The 26,703-nt window shown below is 37.3% G+C and overlaps 1 protein-coding gene across 1 annotated transcript in view; it reads right to left on the bottom strand.

Moving 5' to 3' along the window:
- Positions 1-1,464: 1,464 nt before the first annotated feature.
- Positions 1,465-26,703, bottom strand: part of PRTFDC1 (phosphoribosyl transferase domain containing 1) — a 39,480-nt gene continuing 14,241 nt past the window's right edge. The window contains exons 3-8 of the mRNA XM_041489117.1: positions 21,965-22,030; positions 7,379-7,396; positions 5,859-5,941; positions 5,403-5,449; positions 3,363-3,439; positions 1,465-2,730 (exon numbers count right to left, since the gene is read on the bottom strand). Coding sequence (XP_041345051.1) covers positions 2,683-2,730; positions 3,363-3,439; positions 5,403-5,449; positions 5,859-5,941; positions 7,379-7,396; positions 21,965-22,030 — 339 coding nt within the window. The 3' untranslated portion in view covers positions 1,465-2,682. The remainder of the gene's footprint in view (positions 2,731-3,362; positions 3,440-5,402; positions 5,450-5,858; positions 5,942-7,378; positions 7,397-21,964; positions 22,031-26,703) is intronic.

Below are 26,703 nucleotides of genomic sequence, written 5' to 3'. Positions count from 1 at the left end.
TTTGACCTTCTCTCCATAAAATCACTTATGGATATTTTGGAATCAATAAAGTTGAAAACCTGATGGCTGATAAGCATTTCTGTCACTTTAAACAAAATTACTGTCCATGCTAATCTGTATTCAACAGGTGGGGAAAAGATACTGGTGTTAAGTGCACAAGAAGAAAAATTGAGATAAAAATGGAAGCCTGCCCATAAACACAATGTCCAAGGAAAATAATGGATTTTAGAGAACATCTTCTCCTCTTATGTAACAGATGTTACTGAACTTATTAAAAAACCCAAACATAGCTTTGTGGGTCATAGCATGCAACCACAACTGAAAAAATATTTAGTGGCCTTTTAGTTAAAGGAGTGGAATCAAACAATATTACCAAAACACAAGACAATAAATTCTCTGAGCACACCAAAGAGTACCCAATAAGCACAGTATTAATCAGTCATAGATGCATGATTGCCTGTTCCCTTAGTTACACTAATGATTTTCAGAGTCTGATTGTTAAAGTAATTGAAAGCTGATTTTTCAGGTGGAAGTCCTTCAAGCAATGATGTAATGTGCATGGCAGCTGAGATACCTGGAGATGCTCAGATACATACAGGTATAAAATTCAATACGACATTAGAAGAGAACACCCCCCCTTTATTCACAGAATAATTCCACATGCAAATTCACTAATGAAATATGTATGGTCCTTTTTCACAATGTTAAAAATATAATAACAGGAGGAAATGGAATTTGAAGAAACATTCTGGTTCTCATAATATCTAGAAATCTGGTCTTTTCTTTTAAGCATGTAGATTTTAATAATCTGAGTCTTCCAATTAAACAATTTTAACACTGTCTGAATTATTTGTATCTACAGTTCTTCATATTTTCACACTAATTTTACACTAACTTGCTCACTAAATTTTTATTGTTGTTGCTGAACGCTGATAATTGTAGCAAGGTGAATTGGACTGTAATTTTTTAAGAAGAGAGCAAAAAAAAAAAAAAACAAACCTAATGGATATCTTGGACTAAGCCTAAATCTAATCATATCATTCTATGCAATGTGTCATTACTGCTAAATCCATAGCAGTCAGAAGTGTTAAGAAAAATGTTACCACTCTCATTAAACAAAAAGGGATTAAATTCTTCAGCAGCTACTTCCAGGCTCTGTAAGGGTATGCATTATTCTCTAAAACAGAAGAAATTTACTCTGAAGGAAAGCTTTTCAACAGAACTCTTTTAAAATACAAGTTAAAGGAGTAGAGATGAGCTAAGGCATTTCCCTAGCAATCATCACAATTCTTTGATCTTTTTCTTTCCCTTAACATCATGCATGGACTTTATCCAAATAACAATGGCTACAGAATACATACCTATGGTATGTTTATTTTACCAGGTAAATTCATATTTTTTAAAAGCTTTTATGGGATGTGCAAAATATGCCGAAGCAGGAAAACAAACAACTGTGCAATGTAATAAGTGTTCCTAATGTTTCTTTATTAGTTTATAGGAATCTGCAGCTAGTAACAATCTGCCTCTCACAGTTCAGAGCAAAGCTACTGATACACAGCTACTTACTTTGCATTGGTTTCCCTTGGAAAGTTGTTAAGAACACTTATATTTAATACAGAATTAAACTTTTCACAGTTAATACAGTACATAAAATTCACAAACTTCTTCAAACATGATCTGTAAAGGAAGGAGTCTAGAGTCTACAACACTCATGCATTAACTGGTTTTCTGTGTTGTCCTATATATTTTTTCTTTTTTTTTCTATACAAGGCTTCTTCAGCATTGTCAGACCTGTATTCTTGAAGGTGACAGATGGCTACAAAAAGTCTCTACTTAGACATGTTACAAAAATCAAATCAGAACTGAATAATTGTCTGACTAACATTAAACTTTTGTGCTTAATGAAGTTTAGTTAAGAATATAAGCTCAGGAGAACACAGTTAATGTTTATACTTGTTTGTGTCCTAGAGAAGAAAGGGATACCATGCAGAAATTCAAACCTGCCTGGCATTGGTTTGTCTTGATTAAGATTCAGCACATTAAACAGGTCAGATCTATGGGTACATGACATACCATGTCATCATGATATCTTCCAATTTTGGATCAACAGTGTCTTGCAAAGGTTCATTTTGACCTGCACTCTAATTCAGCATATTCTGAGAGCCAAAATTTTGTTTTGAAGAGTGGGTAATGAACTGCAAAACAACAAAAAACTTCCACTGAAACTTTTGAATTGTGGAATTAAGTCAAAATAATGCTTTCAATTTCACATGATGAAGTCAGTAAAATCTTGTAAAATAATCCTCATGCACAGAATGGCACTTTTGAACTATCTTGTGCAACACAGTGAAGTACATGAATTGCAATAGGTGGAATGAAGAACTGAGCAAAGAAAAGATGTGTTCACATTGTGACCTGAGGCAGACAAGTTATTAATCAAAAGGCATCTTGGGTGGTAATTTCAATACTTAATAAAGGTAGTAACTTTAAAAGTCCTATGCTTCACATTTTAGATAAGACCTCTCACTTCTGTAAATATTCATCAGCCTCTCTAGAGTAAAGCCCTTATTATACTGGGTTGAAAGACATACAAGCCAGTTAAATTGCTTTTCTGGGAGATGCTTGAGGGAGTGTAGTCAAATTTCTGCTTCACAGAAATATTCAGGTGTGGATGTTACTGCTTCAGACTCTGTATTTTGTTTTGCCATGATCATTGATAACACATATGTGCTGAAAAAAACAGAACAGATTGCAAAAGTATGGTTGAGTACATTATTAATTATTAATTAATTGTTCACAAATACTTAGGCTTGGCTAACCTAGTGATCTTATGATTACTCTTTCCTTTCCAGACATCTGGAAGTGAATTCTGATTTCACTTTCTAGCTACAGCAAGTTTTCCCACTTGGAATTTCCAGCTTTGAGATGCTCCCCTAAGAGTGCCACAAGAAGCAAAGGAAAGGTTTGCAGCTTTTTTCCATCCTCACTTCTCTGAGAAAAGGGACAGGCAACATAGCGTTAAGACAAACTGTCTTGACCTGTGCCTGTGTTTCACTTTTGCTGCTGTCTCTGCACATACTGGCAATGGTGGACCTGAGAAGCCCTAGGTTCACAGAAGATGGAAATTTAGGGAGCTCTTAGGGGGAGGGAACTGTTCACAGTGCTGAGCAAGAACTCCTTTGGATTATTTGAGGTTTTGCAGGGAGTTTTGCACTCACTGAAAGGATCCCAAATCCCAACCACATCAAAGACACACCTCCACAGGGCCCCAAGGAGGAGAAAAATTGTGGGATATTTATGAGAATAAATATAGAAAAAGTAGATCAATGAGTTTTAAAACCATTTTTTTACAAGAAACTTACGTTTAAATCTCGGAAGTGCTCATTGTAGTCTAAGGCATAACCTACCACAAATAGATCTGGAATTTCAAATCCATAATCTGTATTGAGACAAATAACAAACACCATCAATACAAGATCAGTGGCAATTATAAGCCCTTAAATTCATGTGTGGTTCTCAACAAGCAAACTCTACTTATATGTTGTCAGTCAGTTACTTTTGATTGAGACATCATGGCCAGCAGTAGCCCCATAACCAGCTCCCTGTCATAGAGTACTTGTGAAAGGGATGTGAACAGTCAGAGGAGAGGAGAGAATAATTTTGTATAAAATTATCACTGGCACATTTTGGAAGGAAGCCAAAATCAGAGCTGGAACATTCTGCTTGCATTTGGAAGTTCCATTGGTATACATGTGTGAAGATTACTGTCCTATATCATAGTAATGATGGAAAAATGTGGAATATTAAATCACAAGTAACTTTCAGAGATCTATATATTTTCTGCTAAGAACAGCAAAATCTATCTCATATTTTATGCTACCAAAACAAGTCAAATGCTTTTAAATTAAAGCCCCAATTTCATGAAGATTCAAGCACATGCTTAACAAAGTAAATGCATGCAGTGCACCTCAGTTATACAACTCACACACCTGAAGCCAAGCACAGACATGCATCTTTCTGAGTGTGAAGGTCTGTGCAATATCAACACTACATAAAACAAGTTAGACTCTTTCCAAATTGTTCTCTAAATAGCTAGAGGAAAACCCAATCTTATGGACACAAAAACAGGTCCACATAAAAAAATTCTACAGATATTCAGGTAAGGAATTTATTCAGTTGCTTAAGACTGAAGGTTATGTGCACTTTGGAATTTAGGTAAGTGAGGAAATGCTATATCACTGTCAGTGATTTACAAAAGAGATCTCTGATGTTTTATAGAATTCATCACACTATGAATAAACAAGGATAAAATGTGTTTCATTCAAAAGTTAATACATAAAAATATAAAGCTACCCTTCACAAAGTAATTTTATTGCCACTTTTATATCTTTAACATTAGTGAATCCAGTCAAATATATGCCTTAGTTTTACTGGGTTAAATTCTAAATGTTAAAAAATACCACTCCACTGTGTAAAAAGCTGTGCAACAAAATGTTTGGACCATAGTTCAGATAACAGGGCTAAAACCTCACAGCCATGCCCAACATTTAAGTAACTTTTGCTTCATAAATTTTCCCTCTTTCCCACATCCCAAATCAAAACCCTTCATGCTGCCTCCTGGTACTCACCTGCCTACTCTCCTTCTACCCTCCTCCCCAGCTCAGCTGACCAGAGACTTCTTCAGTAGCAAATACTGGTTGATCTCTTCTAGTTGGATCTATTCTTTTCATATTTAGCCACATACCTGTTATTACATCATTTATTCTAAATAAGTCTAAAATGACAATTGCTTGGTATAGCTCCATTTACAGCTTCATCATAACACACTCTAAGGACCAATAATTTAGACAGAAGTGGTGCTGGTGTGGTGCAAACTGAGCAGCAGGAGAAAGTTTAAAAAGCCCAATTTATCTTCTGCTTTTCAGGAGGTGGGATTTAATTATAATATCAGTGTTTTCCCTTTGAACAATAATACTTAAAAAAAATAGAAGTGCTTTTCTGAATTAAAAAATGTAAAACTTGTTAATACTTAGTCAAAATAAAACACCTTTCATGCTCAGATGGAATCCTGCAGCTCCTCCAGAGAGATGCAATGAGGAAGGAAAAAGAAGAAAAGGATATTCTCTTGGATATTTTTTGTCAGAGACAGAAGATAAAACACTCATTTTTCATTGATAAAATTAAACCCTTTCAAAATTTCCCAATAAAGTTAGTATTCTGCAGAAAACCTAAGTCGGGTAGGCTTTCCAAATGACAATTATACAAATCCTTCCATTGCATCCCATAGACCCACTGACAATTGGTATTTTACAATGCTTCTAGCAGTCCATAGAATGTGATGAAAGGCAAGTGACAAGAGTAGTGGTAACTTCTACTGTTAGTTGGATTTTCAGAACACTTACAATCTGGTCTGTACCCATCAGGCCGAGATGTTCTTTTCACCAACAAACTGTAATTAAAAATAAAATAAACCCCATTTAAATCTAGATATGTAACTGAATAGCACACATAAAACTATTCCCTTTATCAAAAATCTGAGCCATGTGAGTCGCTGTTCTTGTTCTGTTTCTCTTCCTGACAACATCCTGATTGCAGGGAAGAGCTGGGTGTATTCCCCTCCCGAGTCCATCAGTGCCAGTCTTGAAATGGCTGGAGGATCATTGCCAAGGCAGAACAATACAAAAGCATTTCCCCTCCTTTCCTTCACCCTCCCCTTAGTGACCCAGGCAGCTCCTCTGCACAGCTCTCCTTCATACTGCAGCATCAAATAAAAGCAGGATGTCTGAATGGGAATCTACTCTGGAAAATATGCTGGACTAGAGTAAATAATTACTAAGTTTTGTGATAGTTTTACTCACCTGGCCACTTTAATCATTTTTGGCTTGTATTTTTCTATATTGTTAAGCAGAACCTTCATGGTCCTTCCAGTTCCAACAATATCCTTATAGAACAAGAAAAATAAAGTAACTAAAACACAAAGGAAGGCTGAAAGGAGGAAATCTGGACAATGACTAAGAAGTTTCACATTCTTATTTTGTAGAAATGATTTGTTTTTCCAGGGCATTGTAAACGACATCCAAAAAAGGCTATAATTGAGCTTACACTGTTTGAAGCAAGCACTTTCTATTCATAAAATTATCAGTTCAAGGACTGTCCACTTCCTCTTGAAAACAGCTATGTTGCAAGTACTTGGGATGTAACTCGGGACTGGAGCTGACTCTACTGGGCACTGCAAGGATACAGGGATTATTAGACTTTTCATATTATGCTTGAGATCACAGTATGTCACCATGTCTCCGTGTTGGGGCTAACTCTGCCCTATTTGTTGTATTAGCAAATACACAGTAAAAATCACAGTACAAATGTGATTTCTCCACAGCTGCCATATCCAGTATAATCTCAATGAGATCAATAGGTACCTGGCTAGAAAACTGACCGTGGAGCACAGCTGTTGATCCTGAACTTTGGGGGTGGATTAGCTACACCTTGTCATTGCCCTCCAGCTGCTTAATATGAAATTTGCTGTGGACATTTTTAATTTCTGTTAAAGCAGCTGGAATGAGTAAGTTGGAGTTCTTAGCAGCTATTCAGGTAACCAGCCGTCTCTGTGGCTGATGGTTTTATTTCTATTCTTTGCTAAGAAGAAATTTCAACAGTATACAGTTCATTACACTGCCCAGCTTACTTCCCACACAAGCAAACTGGTTCTGAAATGCCAAGCAGATCCTAATGTGCTCTCTAGCTGTCCCAGTTGCTTATTCAACATTTTCAAAGAGAACCACATATCTTAATTATATGAGAATTTGTGGCACCAGTGAGGTGACATGTTCTTTCCCTCTACAACTGAACACTGCTGACTTACACTAGCAACAGCTCTGTGATGGGCTGTCCCCCAGGGACACTGCTGGGTGGAGAGCTGGATGCAGGAGTTGGGGGCCTTGAGGGAATGACTGACACTCCCAACAAGACTGTGAACAACTCTGGGGCTGTAAAGCATATGCAGGGCCACTGTTTCAAAGTCATGCACCTGAGAAATGCAGAGCATCACTGCAGATGATTCACTGTCCTCCAAGGAACAGAACAACTTGAAGAACAGGAGTTGATGAAACCATAGAAAGAGCAAATCAAATGAGGCAGAAACAAAGACTCCTGGGTATCATGAGGCAGAGCACCAGTTAGAGTGACATCAATGTAGTTTGATCGGTCATGCAATTGCAAAAAGACTGAGAGGCGATTAAGCAAATCAACCCTCCTCCCTCCTCACCACCTCCCAGCGAGAGAAGTGTAAACACAGACAGGATTTAGAAACTGAACAGCCAATCATGGTTTGTCTGTGTGACTTTATCTAAGTACAATATGACATAAGCACCCAGCTTACCTCCACAATTAGAACATTCTGGAAGAAACAAACAAAAAGGAATACAATTACATAATATTCACACAGTAAAAGAAACAAATGGTTTAAAAAGGGAAATGAAGATTGGTCCATGTGCATATGTACAACACAGTAGGACACAAGGAGTTTCCTGTTTCATTTCAGTGCCCTGAAAAAGAGCCAGCCATAAGAGCAAGCCCTGCAGTCAGGGACTACAACTTAATTCAGCTCTGTCTAGATTATCCTCTTTGTCCAAGAATGGATGTAGCTTTGGAAAATAAAATTAGATGGAAGAAATCCAAAGAGAATGAGCTTCACTTCATTCCAGCATCTCTAGCTGTGTACTGCAGTGTACCCTATATTTCACTAAAATACTATTTCCAATGTCACTATGAGAATACAGCAATAATATTCCTTCTCTGAAAGAAATGCTCTTCCTCCCTCCACCCACATCCGAGCAACTTCACAGTAAAGGATTAGAGGCCAAGTTGTAACACCCACTCTCATACTGCAAAGCGCCCTCTTTCTCCTCAGATACTGCTGCTGAAATCAGTATTATTTGAAGAGAAGGGGAGTGGCCCAGCCAAGAGCAGTGATGTCAAGCTTTATGACAGTATCATCACACAGGCTGAATCTTTTTGCTGAAATGGTTCATCACTGTTCCAGGAATTACAATGTCTAAGGAGACTTCAGTTCTTCTACTAAAAGCAATAATAAGATGTAATGTCCTTATTAGAAGAAATAAAAATCTATTTATTAGTGGGCATGATCATATGCATGATCAAAAGGATGGACTCTTACAATCTTGCATTAAGATCTACTTTCTGAAGTGAAACCTGCAGTAGCAAGAAGAAAGTCATTTCACAAATACCTTTAGCTATCCATCAGTGTATACACCTTACATGGATGTGCACGCTGTGTGTCCTGCAAAACCTCGAGACCACATAGTTTCATATCCATGCAGTATCCACCAGCCTAGTTTACATTCCACTTCCTTTCTATCAGGCCGGTTGGCTTTGCTGCATACGTAACATGGAGACTGTTTAACTTCCTTTTCCATAACAGAAACCCAAGGCTGAGAGTTGTAAGAGAGACTCAAACACATGGAGAAGGAGTGTGTGAAAGGAGCATGCTCATAACCAGCACACCTTTAACAGCTTCATTAACTGATACATAAATAATTTTTAATCTTCAACCTGTAAATTATTAATATAGATTATCCATATTTCTATTCGTACTGCAGCTCTTCCTAACACTCACAGTGCTTGGTAGGGAAACATGGCATACTTCATGCATTAAGCACTGCAGAAACGCATTACCACACACTGTATTATACCTGGATGCTTCTGAAATGGCAAAACACTTGGTACAGGAGTGGAGGGAACTCCTGGCAGCAATTGGGCAAATGTCAGCAGTGGAGATACCACTCAAGAAAGCCACTAATTTAGACTGAGCTCTGGTGGAATGTATATTAGTCTTGGAGGGAGGCTCCTTTTTGGTGTTTTCATAACAGGTTTCACTGGTGGTTATCCTGCTTGGCTCCTGACTTTCAACCTCTCAGCTGCTGACACAAACAACTTTGGATCTCAAGCACCTAGTCCTGTGAAGGCAAAAAGTTAAAGGCCTCTTAACAACAAAAAGTCTGAAGATACCCTGCCTCTAGAAACTTCTCCCTCCAAGAAAGAATGGAAGTATATCAGTTGTCTAGATAAGATGAAGAGCCAAAACCATGTTCAGGAGAAGCTTATGACAGGTGTGTAGGAGCACAATTTTTGAAGGAAACCATTCGGATCCAAAACCAATTTGGATCTCATCTGGCTTCCTGCATGAAGTCATAAGTGGGAAAAAAAACTTCTGAGAACTAGCTCAGGACACCTGGGTCTGAGGCATGAGGAAATTTCTTGATTCAGTCAGTGGACACCTGAAGATAATGTGCAGGAGTAATGGCTTAACTACCCCAAGGAACCTGTGCAGCTGGTGATATATGTAAATATTGATTTGTTTACACACACATACATATATATGATATAGGGAGAGAGCAAAAGAGTTGACACGGAAAGAACCTCACCAGAACTAAAAATGGAAATGAACCCTTTACTACCAGGCTCAGTGAGAGTAACCATGATCAAACACAGCCCACGGATCTCAAGGCAGGTCCATAGGCTTGAGACAGGTCCAACAAAGTCAGTCTGTGAGTCAGGCTCTGGGTCAGTGTTTGCAGTAGGGCACAGGTTTGGCTGCAGCTGAGCTGAAGGTTGGTCCCACACAGCACAGACCAGGCGTGGACTGAGCCCAGGGCTGAGCTGGTGTTCCTGTGCCCACAGGTGTGAGTAGAGGCCCCAAGGGACACAGGTCATGGCCATGAGCATCTATTAGTGCATCTGTTAGTGCACTTACAGACTGAGACAAAAGCAAAGTCCTGGGACATTTAATTGACAGACAAATAAGTTTCTTTGCTAGTACAGTTGCTTCAGCTGTTCTGTCAAGATCAAGTGATTCTTTTGCATGCTCACGTGTGGAAATCACAAAGTTGGACAGAATGAGTGAACAGCAGCCTCCCTGGCCATGGAATTTGGGTTAACCAATAGGGAGGAGTATGTCTTTATATATTCCTTACTATTTAACTTGTGAGAAAAAATAATCATAGACATAATAGAAAATGGGTCTGAAGACACTATGAAAGATCATCTTCTGTTGGGCTACAGCAGAAATTTTAAACTATCCTTCACAGATATCTGATTCACTTCTTCTAGAACATGATGACTACTTCAGAATCTCCCCAGGGAATGTGCCTCAATACCTCATTATCTAAGAGCAAAAATATAATAAGAAAACTTCTGTTGATATTTGGCCTGAACTTATTTTGAAGAGAACATGGAAAAAGCTTTGTTTTCTTCTCTTTTCTCTTCTATATTTGAAAGACATATTTCCTCAGTTTCCTCTTTTTCAGATAAAACAACCTCTATTTATTTAATGTTTTCTCACAAGTTATATTTCCTAGCTTTCTGATCACTCTTTTGTTCTCCTCTGGAATCAGTCCAGTTGGTCAGAATCCTTCTCCAGTTGTGGTGTTCCAAACCAGAAAGTCTTTTCCAGTGTCAAGAGGAATAAAAGAACCACTTTGTATGCTTTATAAATAATCCTCCTTTCTATGTATCCCAGTACAACAGTTACATCCTTTATAAAAATATACTGGTGTCTCATGTGCAACTTGTGATCCACCTTTTGTCTCCAGGACTGCTGCTGAGTCAGTCCTCCCTCACTTGCATTTATGCAAAAGATTGCTTCTGTATAAACACAGATTCACCTTTATTGTCTTTACATATCATTCTTTGAACCAAATTCTTAAAATAATTTCTTAAGATCACAATATCTTGTAGTATTTTTCCAGGTAGCATGAGTATCATTAAATGCTGATTTCATCTTTTCAGTCATGAATTAAATTTTGTATAGTCCCTGGAGAGCATGCTTTAATGCATCTTGTCTGACAGTGAAGCATAATTAACTGTTTCTTGAGAACAGCTTTCCAAGAGTTACACATCTCTCTAATAGAAATTTAATTTTGTATGTGTCTCTTTATCACAAATGACTCATATGAAGGAAAGAGGATTAACGTGGATCCAGACATGCCTGAAAGGTTTGTCTGGCTATAGGAGCGATAGTCACCTGCACATGACTTCAGCTGAAGTGTAAGATCTCATATTTATTGACTAACTCGACAAGGAAGGATTTTGGTGGATGCTGTCTCTCATCCATAGAGTCAAAGAGTCCAACTGTTGCAAATCATATACACTGGGGAAGTTCCTATAAGATGTCTAGGCCAGAAAACATAGATGCTGTTTTGTATTATGCCCATTCTCATTATTTCCAAAACACTGATGAGGCTTTTCTGTACTATGGGGAAATGCTGTAGGTAAGGCCTTTGCAGTGGAAAAGCCCTATAAAATATTTAGATATGAAAACATTTTGTAACTATAAGTAAGCAGGCATCCTAACTGTTCAGAGTGATACTTGAATCTCTGTTATCACTATGCAGGGTTACTGTGCCTAAAGTCTCCATACTTTTCAGTCACTAACTGCTGCTTACAACCAAAGGCATTCAGAGTGGTTTGCCATCCTCTGGTACACAAACCCTCTCCTACAAAATACTGTGCTGGGAAACTGACTGTGTTGCTGCCTATTCCCTGCCTTTCTACTGTTGGAGCAGTCTACAGATAGAAGATTTCAGAAAAGGGATGGAATAGCAGAGTAGTAGAGGAGCAAACTGCAAACTGCCAAGAAATATTTTGATACACAGTGTCCAAGACTAGATAGCAGTGGTGTCCAACTAAAACTGGTTGAAATAGATTAGCTTATCCTTCATCAGATGGATAGCAGAGGATGAAAGAAGAATGCAATGGATACAACAAATTAGTACATTGTCAGTAATGTCACCTAATCATCCTAAACGCACAGCTGGCTGCGCCCAGCCTCTCTTGTGAAAGGTCAGTTCCATGGAAGACCTTATTCAGCTTCACTGTGAAGTCCCCATGTGAGCCGGTGTGCAAGGGACTGGCAAAACTCATCAGCTTGTGGTGCTGCAGCAGTCACTGATAGCTGGACAAACAGGAAGCTAAAGAACACTGACAAAAGGATCTCTCACAAGTATGTGTGTTTGAAGCTCCTGTACCACATAGATCAAGAATGTTTTGTCCTTTCAGATGTTTTTGAGGCAATTACGAAGAAGGAAACCACATGAAAAGAAAAGTAATCCAGCCTTCTGGATTCTGTCTACTTTTGAAACTCAGAGAACAGGATATAGGAATATTTACTGACATGTTGACTAGACTAAAGATGGCTTAATTTCTGAGCAGAGCCATGTTCACCAATACAATCTCTGAAGTACATCCAGAAATCTAATAATGGTGCTAATATATCTTAGAGTGAGACAGAGTACAGTCAGTTTTTTAAAGTATGTCCTGGAAAGATTTCATACATAGTCCAAATAAAAAGGGATGCTGGGTTCAGAGAATGAAACACCTTCCTACTGAGTCATTGCAAAAGAATCAACATTGCAAAAGAATCAGCTTCCATTACTGATAGACCAGAGGGATGGCCGGGAGCTCATAGACTTGGATGTGATTCATTCTGTGTTTACACGGCTTTTTACCAGGTAGCTGGCAGAAGGTAGGCTGGTGCTACAGAGTCAAAGAACACCTCAAGTCGGAAGGGAGTCATAAAGAGCAAGCAGTCAACTCCTTGCACTTTGCAGGACTACCTAAAACTAAACCATATGACATCGGCCAGATGCTTCTTGTAACTCCGACAGGCTTCAGACCCCGACCACTTACCTGGGGAGCCTGTTCAAGTGACTTGAACACAGTTTCAGTGAAGAACCTTTTCCAGCTGTTCAATCTGAACTTCCCCTGATATGGCTTCATTCCATTTCCTCCTGTCCTGTTGCTGGTCACTAGAGAGCTGTGTGCACTGCCCATCTTGTGGAAGCTGTAGGCTGTGATGAGGGCACCCCTCAGCCTTCACTTCCCCAGGCTGGACAACACAAGTGACCTCAGCCGCTCCTCAGAAATCTTGCGCTTGAGCCCTTGCACCAACCGGGTTGTCCTGGACGCACTCTGATAGTCAGAAGTCCTTCCTGCATTGTGGCAGACCCCAGCACTCGGAGTGAGGCCGCCCCAGTGCAGAGCAGAGCAGGACAATCCCCTCCCTTGCCCTGCTGGCCATGCTGTGCCTGATGCCCCCAGGACAGGGTTGGCCCTCCTGGCTGCCGGGGCACTGCTGGCTCAGGTTCAACTTGCCACAGACCAGGGCCCCCAGGTCCCTTTCCATGGTGCTGCTCTCCAGCCTCTCATTCCCCAGTCTTTACATATAACAGGGATTACCCTGTCCCAGGTGGAGAATCTTGTTAAATTTCATACAATTGGTGATTGCCCAGCTCTCCAGCATATGCAGAACTCTGAGGGAGTTCACAGCCCCTCCTGTTTTAGCATTATTAGCAAATTTTCTTAATGTACATTCAATTTATGAGTCCAGCTCTTTTATAAAAACATTAAAGAGGAGTGGCCTTAAAATTGTCCTCTGTGGTTTTGAATGCAAAGGGGTGCTGTGAAGTTTAAAATTCTCCAGTTTTGAGTGATCAGGGCACACACAACTTTCAACTCTGTACAAGAACATTTGAACTCAGCAGAAATAATATTTGTGGTGTGAGCTGATCTGCACAAAAATAAAATTTGCGTTTCCATATACATTTCTAGACAATAGTAAAAATTGCCCATAGGAGCATGTCTTGGGTCATCTGAAAAAAGAAGGTTTTTGGCAATACTAGTACTATGTAAAATAAGGAAGAAATAATTTCTAATCCCCAGGTAGCACGTGAATTTGTCTCTCATGCTAAAGAGAACTCTCTGTGAATGTTAATTTTTTAAAAATAATGAACAGAACACATGCAAAAAATTGAAAATCTGTTATTTACTGCTTTTTAAAGCCACACACATTTATACACTGCAGGAAAGTATGTTGTTTTTACAGTACCTTCAAAAAAATCCTGACTTGCCGTAAGATGAAAACTACTCCGGCACTGAGTCTATACATTTCTATTGTTTACCTTCCCACAGGTCAGTAATAAACGGAACAATGTCAGCTAACAAGACCAAGCAGTGTAATGAGAGCATGTCTGCCTCCTGCCTGACAGTAGTAAGTGCTATGGAAATTATTTTTCGTCTTCCTGGAAAAGAATAACAATTTTTTTTCTAGACTTGGATTTTATGTTCCATTAGGAAGATTGTTTTCAAAGGAGAATTGCCATGAAATAGTAGTACTTTGAAGTTAGCACAGTGAAGACTTTGAGGAAAACTGTGTCTTTGAATTAATATAAATTGTGAAATTTTAACAAGGTAAAAATTCTAAGTTGCACATTTAGAAAGAGGGAGTATTTCCCTGAAAGCTGAAACTATACTTTAATAATCAAATAAACAACTGCATTTAATGCAACACTACCGCTATGAGGACAAACTCAGCCCTCACATGTATAGCAAGAAAATCAGGTAGGTACATAAAGAGGTTATTTTCTCCTTAAATGTTTCAGCATAAAATCAGCAGAATAGCATACATACCTTTTTTTTCTTTAATAGAAAGAAAAGAACAGAAAGAACTTAAAACTAAGAAAAATTATTAGAGAACTGAAAAAAATACCTTAGAGTGTAAGGTTTCTAGCAGGAAGTAATAGCTTTTATTTAATTAACAGCCCATTTCCCAGTGGGGGAACATTTTTCACAAAAGAACTTTGACCTTTCAGCCCACAGCCTGAGAGACCACAAAATACCTTCAACAGCTGAGCCTGGGAACAAAAATTCAGAACTGCTGTATGCACTCGAAATCATGGACTGAATAAAATAGTGGCTTTACAGCACATTATAATCCTTCTCTGCAGCTGCCCTTCAACTCATTTATCAGTGTTCCACAGCTGATAATTTCCTCTCTTATTTTAGCTCAGAGGAATTCTTAACATTTTTATCTGCCCCTCTGGTCACAGGGCAGGTGATTATGTAGGGCAATTGCTTCTCTTATCCCAAATTGTCTGACTACCACATTAGGTTAAAATTAAGAGTTTCTCCCAATCTGCACTTAGCTTGACGTTTGCTGATTCTATTCAGACCAACAGAAGGATCTGCATGCTTGAAATTTCATTTCTTCCAACTATATCAGTTGCCTACTAATAATTTCGTGCTGTTAATTCCACCTTCAAACCTTGTCTCATTTACATCCTACAGTATGCCAGTACTGTACAGCAGGCTTCCAATGGATTAGTTTATCTAAAAGAAGCTTAAGTAATGACTGTGTGATAGGCAAATATGCAACCATATGGCAATATAAATTTGACAATGGCAAACAGCTAAATCCAGTAGGCAAAGGTATTAAAAAAGGCCACAGTAAAAGACAAAAAACTGCTCAAATTCAGAAAAGAAAATTAGGTTCACCATTTTAGCAGTGAAGACAGTTGACTATTGGTATAACATGCCTGATATATGGAGGCTTCTCCATCAAGCCTCTAAATCAAAATCATTGGTTGTTTAAAAGATACACTGTAGGTACTGTAGCAAAGAAATTATCATTTGGGACCCTTAATTCTAATCACCCAGAAGATGCTTTTGGGCCTTAAGAGAAAGGAATCTCTAAACAAAGCCTTGTTTGTGATCAGGCCAATTAATTGTCATGGAAAGGAAAAAAACAAAGGGAAAAAAAATGAACCTTAATGTGGGAAGGTTGGCATAATTTGGACTGATGGAAATACTTTTATCTTCAAATCCCCATTGATATCCTAAGTTCCTTCCTGTCTCTTTCTTGGATAGAACTATTCTTAAACTACTTGGGAGTACTTGTAACATATTATTAGTTATACCAGCTTGCAAAGTATGCATGAATACACAGTGTCAAGAAAAGGTGAGTTCATTTATTTGCCAGTTCTACAAGTGAAAGCATATTTGTAAAAAAAAACAAAAACAATCCAAAAGCCCTACCACCTTCATCCCACAAAATTTTTTTTATCCATCTCTACTTCTTTTTTTAGTTTTTTGTTGTTTTTTTTTAAATGGGAGTCAGAGGATAAAAAGCAACAATATAGTGTATTTTGATTCACTTTAGATAAATTTCCATCCAGTAGTCTGCATTTTCAGTTAGATTCTTTCTGAAGACACCTTTTCATGTGTACTCCATATCATCAGAATTACAAAAATTGTTAATGTGATTCTTCAAACTGAATTTTTAATGGATTATCAGTTTACTCATCACCCAAGCAGTACTTGCCTTCTTAGCATTGTATTTGGGGAACCTCAGGTACCAGTGGTTAAACAAGACATTTTATGACAGTGCCATAGAGCTGAAGAATCACCATCAAACAAAAATTAAATAAAAATGCATCAAGTTTCAATGAAGAGGTTCGAAGGAAGCTACAAGGACTCCTGTGAGAAGTGAAATATTTTTATGTTATGCACACAGGAATGAAATCCACAGATACTTAGACTTTATCATAATGTCAGAAAATAATATGAAAGACTTCTGTAAAATGAGACATCTAGCTAGGAACTTTCTACAGGGGTCTAGAAAAAGTCACATATGTCTGATTTTCATCTTTTCTGCTGGACTCATCCACATGTTACGTCATACTTGGAAGGACAGATATAACATCTCAAAAATGTTTTTTTTCTCAGACACTTCATTTCATCAGTAGCAGCTGCTGATGGGAGTAAACTGGTTAGTGTGTTAAGAGTCCATGTATACAAACTCCAGCTATTTAAAATGTGCTATTTAAAACAAGTTCAGAATCTCCAAGAGTTAACAGAGTTGGGGACATAATGGAGGACCTCATGCTTTGTTCTTAGAGAGCATTGTGTCAAATGCTGGGCACATTCATGTTCCACTTGCAGCCATCTTCACAGCATCCTTCTGTTGTGCATGAAAAGTAGAACAAACTACCAAAATTAATCTAGAGGTAATTCAGGAATGACTCATGTCTCCATTTTCTTAGTTACATGAAGAAGTACAGTCTTCCAGTCATCTGGAATTGGATGAGGATTTTCTGGACAAAAGTGAAATAGGATTATGAACAGGTAAGATGTAGAAGCGGGCAGACAGGGCTGAGAAGAGCCCATGTGAAAAATGGGATAGGAAGGCTGTAAAGGTTTTTCTATACTTTCCTTTCTCCAAAACAACAAGAAGAACAAAAGAAAATAATGATGAACAGTAGAACAAATTATCTAAGAAAGAAGTGCAAAGAAAGGTGATTGACTTTGGAGAAGGAAAAAATAGTGTCTTTTGCTTTGGAAAAAAAACAGTTAAGGGTGGCAACTGTCAGAAGAATAGACAATATCAAATCTAATTAAGAAAAAATGCAGAACAACAGTGACTAAACTTGGCAGTTAAGCAGAGGTTCTGAAGATGCAATGCTTCAAGACACGTAAAATTAACCTTTGAAAAGATGAAGAAGGCAAGGCTGCATGTCTGGTAGGAATAAAGTATCATGCTGAGGTGAGTGGGGGACATGACTATTGCCAAAGTGTATAGTGAATTTTGTATATTGTTATTTAAATTGTCTCTCATACATAATGTTCTAAAGAGAATGGCATTATTGTTTCTCCACATTTATGTGCATTTCTCTGGAAAGGAATGCATATGGGGAAGAAATCACAACATTAGTCATCACAGTGAATACTACTGGAGAGAATAATAAGTATAGAACCAATACAATTCTGAGAAACAAACTTGAAATGGTGAGGATAATATATATATTAATCTAGAGAGTAAAACATTGGCCACATGTATGGTTTATTAAATACTGACATGCTAACATATTTAGGAGAATGATAGAGAAACAGCTCTCAGAACTGTTGCTGGAGACTATGACATGCATAGAAAATGGTTCAATAAAATAGGAATGAAATGAGAGAGGCATAAGAGAAGAAAGTGAGAATGCTTTATGTTCCTGGAACATCCTCCCAAATGACAAGCTGGTGAAGAAAATGGTAGACAGTAGACAAATTGATTTAGGCAAACCATATAAAGGAAGTTTGGAGATTTTATAGGCCAAATCCTACCAGAAGGAATTGAGAAGAGCTGCATGGAGGATATCTTCTGAGTGAAACTTCTTTTTTCTATGAGCTGATCAGTTATTTTAGGAGACCATCAGAGTGAGGATGGAGTGCTCAAACACAACAAAGTGCAGAGAAAACACAAATACTCACTTTCCATTTTTCTTGATGGCTATTTATGACCTTCTAAACTACACTGAAAATGACAAAACCACTGGCTGTCAACAATATGTAATTAATATGAACAAAGGGAATTCATACAGAACATAAGCATTGACAGAATTTTTTTTAATTCACTGGCTCCATAATTGTATAATACTAACTGTATAACTACTCTGTCTCAGCTTGAAGTTCATATTAACTTAAAAACTAATAATGATTATTTTGTTCACTTTCTATGCTATATAGAAATAGCATATTTCTATATATGACAATATAATGGATCTAAGTTTGATATCAAATATATTATACAACTGTAATAAGTATTTAATTGCAAAAAAAAATAAACTGTATTATTTTATCTGACTTGTCTCATTTGCAAGGAGACAAGTCAAAGTGGTACAGGAGCTTTTTGAAAGGTTACAGGACATATCTTACATATGGACTGATATACAGAATTATTCCCGTCATTAGAGATTTTGGACTACAAAACCAGCTCCTAAGCTCCTCAGACAAAATATGCATGCATTCAAATATGAGAGATAAATGGCAGTGCTACTCACAACTCTGGTACAGCTGAACCTACTGAAGTTTTTAGATGCTTTAAAATTTACTTTGCTCAAATGTCACAAATACTTGAAAATATGTTAGGAATTTTTACAGTGTCAATACTGTAACCATACAGTGTTATACAGTATGGTTACAGTATTGATACTATGCAGGGTTATATTATTTGTTCTTTCATTTTATCTCCATACATTTTCATTGCCATCTTGCTGTGAAACAGATTTCTGAACAGTAATTGATTATCTCCTGTTTTCAAAATGTTTTCCCCTTTACAAACATTACAAACAAGTGAGCATTTCAGCTTTAAAGTAATTGAAAACGAACTACTTTACCATGAAATCAGATACTGAGAAACTTTACATTCACTACTTGCATGATTAAAGGAGAGATTTTTAAATTATATTTTTTCTGGATAGAAATGCCTACAAAGCATTAGAGTGTTAAGCTATATCAGGATTCATTCTTCAAGTACCTTAATTAATGATTTGTGCTATGGAAAACTTCATTCTTGCCTCAGTGACCTTCTTCCCAGAAGAATAATTTCAAATGGAGGATGATTTTCTTCAGGTAACAATTTGAGCAGTTTGGGTCTGTATGCCAACTCTCATAATATTTCTCTTTTTCGTGGTTTAGATCATTATACATTTTTTCCAGGCTTATAATAATTTTATAAACAAAAGCATATTGTAGAGAAGTACAGAGGAGATACTACTCTGAAGAGCTATTAACAGAACTAAGAGCTATTCTTTAAAAGTCTCTTTCTAATTAGCTTTTAAATTTTTTTGCTTTCTTTAAGCTTTCTCAGAAAAAACCCCCAACATTATTATATACCAGCATGTTCACTCAGTAATCTGTTTTTCCAATAGGCAGGAAACATGCCTTAGTTCTTCACTAAGACTATATGCTAGCTGAGGTTCCAGGTATTATTACTTAATGAAAGGCAGTTCAACATCAAAATCTCAGAATCTTTTCTGTGTGAGTTTCAAAACTGTTTACTTTTACTGATACTTTTCAACTTTACAGAAACATAATGGAACTTATATTCCAAGCCCACACTTGAGCTTTTGAAAACACCTTCCATGATCAGTAAGTTAATGAGATTTAACTCAGTATATTAATTTTTCAATGTAATTACAATATTTTTCTTATTAAATACTCCAAGCAGGCAGAGGAAGAACACAGCTTGCTCTTTAGCAAATAAGTTGAATTCTCTGAGTAAGTCTTCAACTAATTCACTCAGTGACACTGGATGACTACTGAACCGGCAGTTTTAAAAGCCAGCAGCTAAAGAGAGGTACTAAAACACTTCAAGGAAAAGATTTACATGGCCTGTAGGAGGCTCTGAATCAGCCCACAAATGGCTGATTAGCAAAATGTGCTGAATACTTGCTTTAACTGCTGAAGTCAACAACAGATGGAGGAGTTGGCATCTGTAGACATAAGGCCACTCCTTCACATATCCAACTTTAGACATGCAAGCATGAGCATTTGAGCCTAAGCTTTGCATTCCAGCTTTTTAAACAGTAAAATAAGTCTTAAGGGAATCCTGTTCTCACGTGTTCTAGTGAAAATGCTATTTCATTATTCCAACATCAGCTGTGTCACAGACAGCCCTACATACAAACTCCAAACAGGCCCTTTGAGTGTCTGCTCCCCTGGCAGTCCCAGCTCTCCCTTCCTGCCTGCCTTCAGCCTCCACACCCAGCTTCCAGCACTGGGCTTCCCTCCTGAGCAGCAATTTATTCCCAAAGCAGTCACCTCACACCTACCCAAGATCCTGGTCTCCTTGCCCAGTATTTTAAACTATGTTGCTGCTCAGTCTTCTCCGCAAGTATCTCTCAGCTTTTCAACAGCCAAATTTTGTGTCCCATTCCACGCCTGGGAACAGGAGAGCCACGACACTGAGAAAAAGATTACCAGGATTTTCATTGTAAGAAAACAATTTACTAAATTTTTGATAAGAGCAGGACTTAATAGGGTCAAATCTTTCTTCTCTCTCATACACATATGGACACAGATAAATACACAAAAGTCTTGCAAAAAGTAATGTTTTGCCCAGTGAATTCAAATTACACTGGAAATATGTCTGAAAATAATATTAATATCAGCAACCATTAATCAAGGAAATTTGGGACTGGAAGATGGGGAAGGAAAGCTGGGCCTGGAAGTTTAGAAGGTGTTTGAACTGTGTTCAAAAAGAGAAATGTTAAGTAAGATGCACTGCCAGTTCTGCCTGGGAGGTAATGAAACATATGCAAAATCATCATAGAAAAACAGGTAACTCCAGTGTTTGAATATTAGAAAGTAGCAAATTAATTAATATTTCCCCAGAATATGATTAATGCTTTAGTGGTAATTTGGAAACAACACCCAGCAGGAGTATTTAGAAGTGTAAATTGAGTGCATACATATCACTAAAATATTCTGAGTATAACAGCATTTTTAAAGTTTCAGTTCTAGTTGCATCAAACCCTATTTAATATTAATGAAATATTTAAAGTTGTTTTCCTCTTCTTTTTCTTGTGTGCAACAAAACAAATATAGTACAACAGAACAAATGAGTTTGCTAGTGCTCCATTTGAGTGCTTTGAAGAACCTGATATTATCTAGAACCACCTAATAAGACAATGACTGCACATGCAGTACAAATAACAAGATAAGTATTGTGTTGCCTTGATGCATAAGTAAAGATTTTTTGACCATTTACCACACAGACCATTTGCCTAATGAAATCAGCCTTCCTTCCTCTTCAAAGTACTGCTTTGTATTACCATGGTTGGATGAAAATGGCCTTTTCACTGCCTCAAACCACACTCTCTCCTTATCACAAGGCTCAAGCTTAGTGCAGATTCAGTCATATAGCCAGCCTGATGCTGAAATAAAAAATCCCATTTGATACTCTGAGTGAAAGGCTCCACAACTGAATTTTGTGCAGTAGGGAAAAATGGTATTAAACTCATATGCTGAATTCAACAGAGATATGCACTTTGCTTATACACACCCATTGAAGGCAAAAAAACCAAGGCTCCATGACATAAACAAGCTAAGGGGAAACATTACAGCACGAATTTTGCTGTATACTGGGAAATCCTGCACAAGGATGGAGAGGCTACATTCTGACTTTTTTGGGCATCTGCAAACTGAAAGCAGTGGTATCACAGCAATTTAATACAGAAGAATAAATCACTTTGATTCCAGTATTAGTATCTCACAAAAATTATATAGCTCTTCTCAAGTATTTTTAGTGAATTTATTTTCTTTCTTAAATATAAAATGAACAAACCTTGCCAGTCAGCTTTGAAAGATCATCTCCTCCAATTATCTGCATATCTTGCATAGACTGATCATTCTGAAAGCAGAAAGATAAAATTTTGAAATTGGTTATAACTGTACAAAATAAGAATATAAATGTTACCTTTTCTAAAAAAAATCTTGATTACTAGTTGTGAATATTTTCTAATGCTTGTTATTATTGGTGTACAAGAAAACCACACTCTCACTTCTTACTATGCCTTCCTGCATCTCCTGCTTGTTTTTAAGCCAACATCAAACTCTAGTGTTTACTGGACTAGAAAAAGTTGCATCTTTCTTTTTAAAATAGTGTTCCCTTGCTTGCTATTTCTTAGTATGACAAGGGTTGAGTAACATATTTATCCCTTTCAAAATGGGAGGACAGGAGGAGCATCTCAACACTTGACAAAACACCTGTAAGCACATTCTTACTTTGGAACAGTTTTTGGAAACACGGGCTAAATGTGCTTACATGTCAGCTCTTTTTGGAGGAATTCATTTGATTTTCTTCAGGGGAAAAAGTTTTGCAAAATTTATCACCTGCTATCAAAAATACTTTCAGTGTGCCATACACTTTCCAGAGCTTTGTTTATTCAACTGACTCAAAGATAAAATCCTTGAGGTCAATTACTTAAATATGACCAAACAGGTTGAATTAAATGCAACAGAATAGTATGTTTTGATTTTCCTGTTAAAAAAAGTTATTTTTTGAAGAATTCTTTTTTTGCTGAATTTGTTTTACAAACATTTCTAGTTGAAATTCCTTCTGATGGAAAATTCTCAACCAGCTCTAACTCAAATTTAATTTCAGCAGAATACAAAGTTAAGATCACATAAAGGAGACACATGGAAGCCCTACTTCTAAGGCAAGGCAAAAGAGGCCTTAAAGAAGGTGGCAAATTAAAAAAATGCACAGTCATGGCCAGGCTATATGAACTTTTCAGAAAAATCAAGAGCAGAAATAAGTACAGTTAATGTGGGTTTTTTTGCCAAAGTGATGCATATGCTAATCTAACCTTCCTGCCCATAGGAAGATAGCAATAGTCCAATTTTAGTAGTAGCTCCAGTACCACAATGTGACATTGTGGTTTACTGAAAACACCAGGAAGCTTCATCATTACAAACAACAGACAAATATACAATACTTGGATTCTCTGCTTTTATTTCCTAAATCCAGCACTCTGAAGCCAAATGTTTTTCCACAGGTAAGTAGTGGCACATCAGGACTTAAAATGTGGGTAAAGATCTACTGGACTAAGGGATTTATAGCTGTTCTTCCCCTGCCAAAGCAGGACAAGCAGAGGCCGCACTCAGAGGCTCAGAGCTGCCCCCCGTGCAGCTGGAACCACGCCTGACCATGCTCACAGCCCAGCTGGCAGAAGTTTGGGGACTTCCAAGCACCTTTGCAGACACCTGATCACAAGCAATCCGGCAAGCCAAGGAACTATTTGTGGTCCTCATGGGAATGGATTGTCTAAGTAAAGACAGCCTTCCTGAGTAACTGTAAGCAAAAGTTGTCAAATTGCCCAGATGTGAATTTCTCCAAGTTTGCATTCTGCAGACCCACCAAAAGGCTCCCTGGCTTTCACTCAGACTCTACTCTCCACAAAACTCTCACACCACAGTTTTGTAAGAGGTCCTTAGCACTCACTGCTTTAAAAGACAGTTTTTAGACCTGCCTTCACTTTTTCTGCACCGGATCTGGGAGCTTTAGATAAATTTCATGCTGCTCTGATCTGTTTCCTGGGAAACAGAGCTAGAGCAGCAATGAAGGTTACATCCCATACGTTTTCTAATATAAGTTTCAATATTTCTTTTATTTTCATAAAGAAAGACAGAAAAAAAAGTCCAAACAACAACAAAGCAAGTAACTGATTTCCTCAGAAGATTATTTTACAACTAAATAAAAAGTGGAGATTGAGAAGATTTTAAGTTCAGGCTTAAAAGCACAAGTCTTTTGTTGTAAAGCAAGACAGGTCACTCTTCAAAAGTCAGGCATGTATTCAAGTCAAGACTATTATAAGACTATAAAAAGCAGATTGTTTCTAATATCTACCACAGCATGTGTAACCAAGGCACTGACAAAATATTTTTTCATTTCCAAATGAGAAAGTGTAGAATTTCATTAGCAACCAGCACACAAAAATTACTGAAGAGGCAGTTTGCTCTTAAGCTGCTAGTTAAGAGAAAGAGAAAAAAAGATAACAGTGAGGCGCAATGATTAATGAATTTATTTATTTTTCACAAAAAAAAATCCTTTCTTTCTACAGTATTCACAGCAGCACTGTTTCCTTTGCATTTGGTATTTCTGGCTTCAGCTGAAAGGAAGATGCTGAAATAGCATCTTCATTGCTGGCAAGCAGCTAAGCAAACACAAAAGCCATTGAGAGCAGGGGGATCACAGCATCCCGTCAATCTCTGCATTCACACACCAGCTCTGGGACACAACTGCACACATTTATGAAAACCCTGGTGTTCTGACTGGAGAATGAGTGCTGGCAAAGGACAAGGCTGAGTATTCATGGTGCCTAAAAACCATATCATTTTCTATATGGTTTTTCTATATGCAGCTCAGAACCCTCCAGCCAAGATATTTTCAAAAAAAAAAAAAAAAAAAAAAAAAAAAAAAAAAAGAAATTCCTTGCATCACACTGGAGAGCAATTCTCTTGCTAAAAAAAAAAAAAAAAAAATTAGATAATTGATTTTAATGCCATTTATAACTATCTACATTTATCACTTAACTTATGTTGTAAAATACATACCTGCCAAACAGCAAGGCTCAGTACCATGGTGTGACATTACCCTGATCACAATGTTCACATAGATCATTTGCACACTATGGTTACCATGGCAACCTTTCAGTGCATCTTTTTTTTTCTGCATTCTCAGTTTATAATCTCAAAATAACACCACACTAAATGTTAAATCTAAAGTACAATGAATGTCAGGAAAGAAAAAAAATCTGTTTCATTCAGTATCAATTAATGTCAATTCAGAATTGTTTGTTTCATTTTTATGGTTTCAAGTCATTCAGAGCTTCTTTCTCCTTTGTGAGTTGTTCCAACTGATATGATTGAATCTCTGAGATTTCTTATAAATGCAGAAATATTAATTGAAGCTTAATTTTCTGATGCCCAAAGTTCCTCAATACTTGTTTTCTAAAATCCCTAAATACTATAAATCCTTTTTTTTAAAAAAAAATATTTGACATTAATTTTATTGGCTTGGATAGAGACAGCTCTAAATCACACTGTATTTTGGTTAATGTAGCACAAAATTTATTGCAGCTGTTTCTGACAAGATGTGATGCATTGTGTCACATCCCCACACCTCATCCCAAGCTATATTTCTATTTTTTTTTTTGGTGCTTAATGAACCTGCATTTTCCAGGATAAATCTCATTTTCTTTGGTTTTAATTACTGGGTTGTGCTTTTTCACTTGCTCATCTTTGTTTTATAATTTTAGTTAATTCTAGTAATACTTGATAATTAAAGCAAGAATGTTATTTCCACCACCATTTTTCATGGCATACAAGATAAAACTTTAGCTTTCTATGTAGATTGGAAGTATACATATTTAAATTCCATCTATACTAAGTCATGTGTTTTGAACTGGGTGGGGCACAGAATTATTACATCTCTTTTACATCTCTTGAGATCAACACTTGGACATAGTTCAAGTTACAAGTGAAATGAGTTGGGTGGTCTCAGGAAAATTCATTATAAACAGCATTGCTCATCTGAAAATTGCACCAAACTGTGAACATCTGTTACTCTTCTGAAGAAACAGAATCTGGAATACATTAATACTGGGCTCAGTGAAACAAAGATTCTTTAATCATGGCAAAAAAAAGCAGCTTTAACAGAAATGTTTAAATGCATAACTAAATTATGAAATACCGACACAAGGTCATTATCACACATCTAATTACTACAGTCTGCAGAGTTCATATGGAATTTCTTAAAAAATGTGGTTACCTTTTCTCCCAAAATTCATCAGGAATACTCAAAACACAGAAGAATGTGACCAGCAGGCCTGTTCTATGTTGGTTTTGTACACTTGGGTGATACAGCAGATCCTCCAACCTGGGAATTCCCATTAGGACAGCTCTCTTTCACTTCATACCATCATTCCACCTCCTACAACTGGGTTTTCCAGGAAGGTTTTGACCGAAAAGAAATCAATTACAGGCCATTCAGCTGTCTCTTGGATCCTAATATGTAATTACATTACTTTACATAAGTAATTAAATTACTTTACTACCTGCCTCCTGAGAAATACTTCGTAGGAAAGTGTCAGTATGGCATCTACAGGATCTGTTAACCTATTTTGGTGAATAGGTAAAGTCAAACTGATACCTAAAGTATAGGCTATGAAATATCCTCAGTGAGTCAGCAGGAGTTGAGTGGTAGTATATAAAATGCTGTACTTAGAAACAACATCCACTTGAATCAATACCATGATGGGTTTCTTCTCTCAAGAACAACAGTTAAGGACAAAAGACCTCAAGGGTGTAGAAAATGAGCTGTCAGTTTTCATGGCAGGCAGCTAGAAGGACCATCTAGGCTTAAGCAGGAACGTTCAGAGGGCAAGTAGTAAGTAGTGTTAAGATGGAGACTTGTACAAATGAGTGGGAATGATGTGGATCACTTCCCAGTAAAGACTGGAAAGTTTGCCTTCCTTTACCCAGAATCGAATGTATACCAAAGGCCAGACTGCAGCCTCTGGG

The sequence above is a fragment of the Pyrgilauda ruficollis genome, unplaced genomic scaffold (assembly GCF_017590135.1).
Source record: "Pyrgilauda ruficollis isolate IOZ18807 unplaced genomic scaffold, ASM1759013v1 scaffold12, whole genome shotgun sequence".
NCBI lineage: Eukaryota > Metazoa > Chordata > Aves > Passeriformes > Passeridae > Pyrgilauda > Pyrgilauda ruficollis.
Note: the sequence above shows the minus strand (reverse complement) of the source record. Positions and strands in the feature narration are given on the sequence as shown.